This window comes from Staurois parvus, unplaced genomic scaffold (assembly GCF_062004578.1).
Source record: "Staurois parvus isolate SC_StPar_1 unplaced genomic scaffold, SC_StPar_1.0 ptg000470l, whole genome shotgun sequence".
Lineage (NCBI taxonomy): Eukaryota > Metazoa > Chordata > Amphibia > Anura > Ranidae > Staurois > Staurois parvus.
Window position 1 is genome coordinate 3,498,654 of NW_028318266.1, and position 4,887 is coordinate 3,503,540.

Here is a 4,887-nt window from a genome sequence, read left to right on the forward strand (position 1 = left end):
GTTAGTGTTGGCTTTTTGCTTAGATACCACAACATACCTTCAAGGTCAAGTGTCATTCGTGCCCCAATGGTCAGGGCTATTTTGGTTGCAAAAGGGAGACCTACTCAATGATGGTTGGGTAATCATATCGTTATGGCTGCTTGTTGTATACCCTTCATATCTAGTCATTGGGCTCAAAATGCAACTAATATTAGAATTTAAAGAGCAAAAGGCTTGTCTACTACAAAAAAAAAAAAAAATCAGCAGCTAGCTCAGTGTTATATTAAGGGTCTGGAGTAAAGCTACTGCTGGGGTCCCACATTTGGAATTGGCATTACTGCTAAGCTGTTGATTTTACCATTATAAGGCCTAGATTAAAGTTGTGCTAGGAGGGGCTTTGTGATGTAAGAAATGGCAACATGACTATTGAAATTTCAACAGGGATGTCAGCAGGGGCGGACTGATAACTCATGGGGCCCCTGGGCAATAGGGGATCATGGGGCCCCTGTGTCCTTGCCCAAACTCAAAAAAGCCTATGAAAAAGGTACCATGGGCATCTCATGGGGCCCCCTACTGACCCTGGGCCCTCGGGCAGTGCCCGAGTTTCCAAATGGTCAGTCCCCCCCTGGATGTCAGTTGATCATATAGTATAAATCTTTTGGCACTTTTAACATTTTATATATGTTTGCATCACCTTTTATGAATATACCAGCACAAAATTGTTAAGATTACCTAATTAAATTAAATTTTACCCTTGGAAGAAAGATGTTTTCCTTTTTTATTGTTCTCTGCCCAGGTTATGGAGGAGAAAAATGTGTCCAGTATTACCATGATCCACTTATTAGGACTTCAGACTCCACACAGTATAACATTTCTCATATTTTTTCTCTTCCTTTTGATTTATTGTGTGACAATATGTGGAAACCTCCTGATCATCACACTGGTGTCCTACAGCCACGATCTCCATTCCCCCATGTACTTCTTCCTCTCCCAGCTCTCTGTATCTGATATCTTGCTGGCAACTGACATTGTTCCTAACACGCTCCATGCTGTTTTGATGAATGGGACCATAATATCATTTTCTGATTGCATCTCCCAGTTTTATTTCTTTTGTGTTTCAGAAATGTTAGAGTGTCTTCTTCTGACAGTGATGTGCTATGACAGATATGTGGCCATCTGTAAACCATTGCATTATACTTTAACAATGAACTTCCAGCTCTGCTGGTTAATGATTATCACATGTTGGGTTTTAAGTCTTTTAGTAATATTGATTCCCACTTTATCAATATCGCAATTACATTTTTGTGGTCCAGATATTGTTGATCACTTTTTCTGTGATCTCGATCCAATCCTACAACTCTCCTGCTCTGATACTGCTAATGTACTACTTCAGGTGACATTAATGAATTTTGTTCTTGTTGTTATTCCGTTCTTTATAATCATTGTATCGTATGTTTACATTATATTCACCATTTTTAAAATCTCATCTATTACTAGCAGACAAAAGGTATTTTCTACATGCAGCTCCCACCTGATTGTTGTTTGCATTTATTATGGTGCTCTAGCTTGTGCTTACTTGGTACCTAGTAGAGGACAGTCATGGAATATCGCTAAATTCTTGTCATTGCTATACACTGTGGTCACCCCACTGATGAATCCAATTATATACAGCCTGAGGAATAAAGACTTAAAAAAAGCTGTAGCTAAAATCATCAACCACAGTGAGGGCAACCCATAAATGGGGTTACTCCTTCTCGCTACTTATCCACAACGATGGACTCTGGTTTGTTCTCTATTATCCCTTTCAATTGCGGAATCTGTTTGCTTGTGAGGAAATATCATTTCCTAGTTAGTTGGAAATTCTAGAAGTCCCATGTAAACAGGCTAAACAACCATTGGGTGTGCACTCTTTTCTTCCAATCACTCTAGTTGGATGCCATATCTACATATCAAAGATGAAATCCATTAGATATGACTCCATATCATTGTTATAGATTCATCATTGTAATTCTCCTAGACTGTATCATTCCCTGTACATCTGATCAAAGGAATTATTTAACCTTTACCTCTAAACCATTATGCATTATAGACTTCGTAAATATGTTGTTCTTATCTATGCCATGTTTATGAAGACTTGATACTGGTACCATACTTTCATTACACTCTGTTTCATACTCTTAAATCTATTTGAGAATTGGTTCAATATCGTTAATAAAATGATTGTTACAAAAATGTAGTTATATGCACTCTTTATGCAGATATATGTGGACAAATGGATATATGTGGACAATTCTAGTGACCAGAAAGAAATATTTACATTACTACTTCATCCTCACAGTGGTCCTTGTTATTAAATGTGGAGAAACTCAGATCTGAGGATAGCAGAAAACCCGTAGCTGCTTTCTTTTCTTGAGGAAACTATTACTTCGGAAAATGTATTAAAGTAGAACTATAGACACTTTTTCTTCACTTTTGATAGAGTAAGGGAGGGTTTATAACCCCTGTCAGAATTTGAACGAACAGCCCGCTGAAGGCCCTTACTGTTCATGTGTTCACCGAAGTGCACAAATGGACGAGTTTTGTACACACTTTTCTCATGTTCATGATTTCATGAACAATTGATTTGATAATTTGCATTTCCTCTGCAATCATTCTGATAGTGAATAAAGAAAAAATCCTCTTGTGCTGCCAAACCTAATATCATGAACTAAGAGTGATTGCATACACCAAATTGAATTCCTACAACACTAAGAAATAAATGAATAGATAAAGAGTGCTGATCTATTCACTAAACCTAACCATAAAGCAAAAAGTAAACACCTGACAGAGCCCCTAACTAAGGTGATATAAGTACATACCTAGAGAATATTAACCAAACACAAGTGAATGAAAATATCCAAACAGATGTCCTGCTGGACAATACCAAATATGAACAAATCAATAAGTGCAACTTCAACATTTGTGCAAATAGACAATCTGAGTAATAAATATCAAGGCCAATGCATAAATACAAATAATAATAATGATAGTAATATACAGAATAAATATATATAAAACAAAGCACACAAAATAAAAAGAAAATATTGAATAATATACACCCAGCTGGGCCCTCAACCCAGTGACAGTCTGTGAATAGATGTCCGTAAATGTACTAAAAATCAAGATCGGTAATACAGAAAAATCTTCAAATCAGCATATATTCCACACGTGGCTTGAACAGTGATCACCCTTAAATATCCTCCACCAGCTAGCGTACACGCTCACCTCGCATTTGAACCTATAGGGAATATAGTTCAAATGCGCTTTAACATCAACCCTTCTCTAATTCCTCATCAGAAATCCATGTACTTTGATGTTTTTTGAACATGGATTCCTGATGAGGAATTGGATAATTTTTATTTAGGCCTTGATATATATAACTCAGCTTGTCTATTAACATATGTTGAAGTTTCACTTATTGATTTGTTCATATTTGGTATTGCCCAGCAGGGCATCTAGTCTAGATATTTTCATTGACTTGTGTTTGGTTATTCTCTAGGTATGCACTTATATCAGTTTAGCTACGGGCTCTGTGAGGTGTTTACTTTTTGCTTTATGGTTAGGCTTAGTGATTAGTGTAGCACTATTTATCTATTTTTTCATTCTGATAGTAAGCCGTCGATCACGGTTGAGGACAGACCTCACTGCATCCAAATTCTGTTCCATTGTCGATGAACAGGGCCTTCCTGATAGTTGTTCATCTTCAACACCTTCTCGTCCTTCTTTGAAGGTCTTGTGCCATCGGTACATTTGTCCAGATGATAGCACAGCTTCTCCTTAAGCTTTCATCATTGTTTCCAAAGTTTCTTATGCACTTTTACAAAATTGTATCATGCACCTCTGTTTCAAACTCTCTTGCATTTCTCTTAATCCGAAGCACTTGAACAGGAAGTCACAAAAAATAATGTTTCGACCCTGGCAGGGCTGGAATGCAACTGAGTAGTGTTCTAACGTATCCCTGGCACCCCACCACAAGTGGCTTTGGTCAACTTCTTCCTTCACAGAACTCTTGTTGAGCATAGAAAATGTATTCCATATATACCGTATACTATATATATATATATATATATATATACTATATTGGGCCAAACCTCCAAATCATTGGATTCAGGTGTTCCAATCACCTCCATGGCCACAGGTGTATAAAATCAAGCCCCTAGGCATACAGACGGCTTCTACATACATTTGTGAAAGAATGGGTCGCTCCCAGGTGCTCAGTGACTCCAAGCGTGGTCCCGTGATAGGTGGTCACCTGTGCAATAAGTCCATCCTTGCTACTAAATATTCTACGCTCAACTGTTAGTGGGGTTATAACAAAGTGGAAGCAACTGGGAACAACAGAAACTCAAAGTCACAAAGTAGTAGGCCATGTAAAATGACAGAGTGGGGTCAGTGCATGCTGATGCGCACAGTGCGCAGAAGTTGCCAACTGCCTGCAGAATCAATACCTACGAACTTCATGGGGCTTTCAGATTAGTGCAACAACAGTGTGTAGAGCTTCATGGAATGGGTTTCCATGGCTGAGCTGCTGCATCCAAGCCTTACATTACCAAGTGCAATACAAAGCATCCAATGCAGTGGTGTAAAGCACGCTGCAACTGGACTCTAGAGAAGTGGAGACGCGTTCTCTGGAGTGATGAATCACACTTTTCTGTCTGGCAATCTGATGGATGTGTCTGGGTTTTGCGGTTGCCAGGAGAAAGGTACTTGCCTGACTGCATTGTCCCAAGTGTAAAGTTTGGTGGGGGGGGGGGGGCATTATGGTGTGGGGTTGTTTTTTAGGGGTTAGTTCCAGAGAAAGGAACTCTTAAGGTGTCAGCATACAAACATATTTTGGACAATTTCATGCTCCTAACTTTGTGGGAAGAG

At 38.7% G+C, this 4,887-nt stretch overlaps 1 protein-coding gene across 1 annotated transcript; it reads left to right on the forward strand.

Annotated features, from left to right (window-relative positions):
* Window positions 1–760: 760 nt before the first annotated feature.
* LOC149452568 (olfactory receptor 11L1-like) lies at window positions 761–2,211 on the forward strand. The gene has a single exon (XM_089689211.1). It carries the CDS (start codon window positions 779–781, stop codon window positions 1,715–1,717), a length of 939 nt encoding a protein of 312 aa, XP_089545337.1. The 5' UTR covers window positions 761–778; the 3' UTR covers window positions 1,718–2,211.
* The last annotated feature ends 2,676 nt before the right edge of the window (window positions 2,212–4,887 follow it).

Coding starts and splice junctions, on each gene's coding strand:
- LOC149452568 (XM_089689211.1), top strand. CDS start 779: ATGGAGGAGAAAAATGTGTCCAGTATTACCATGATCCACTTATTAGGA.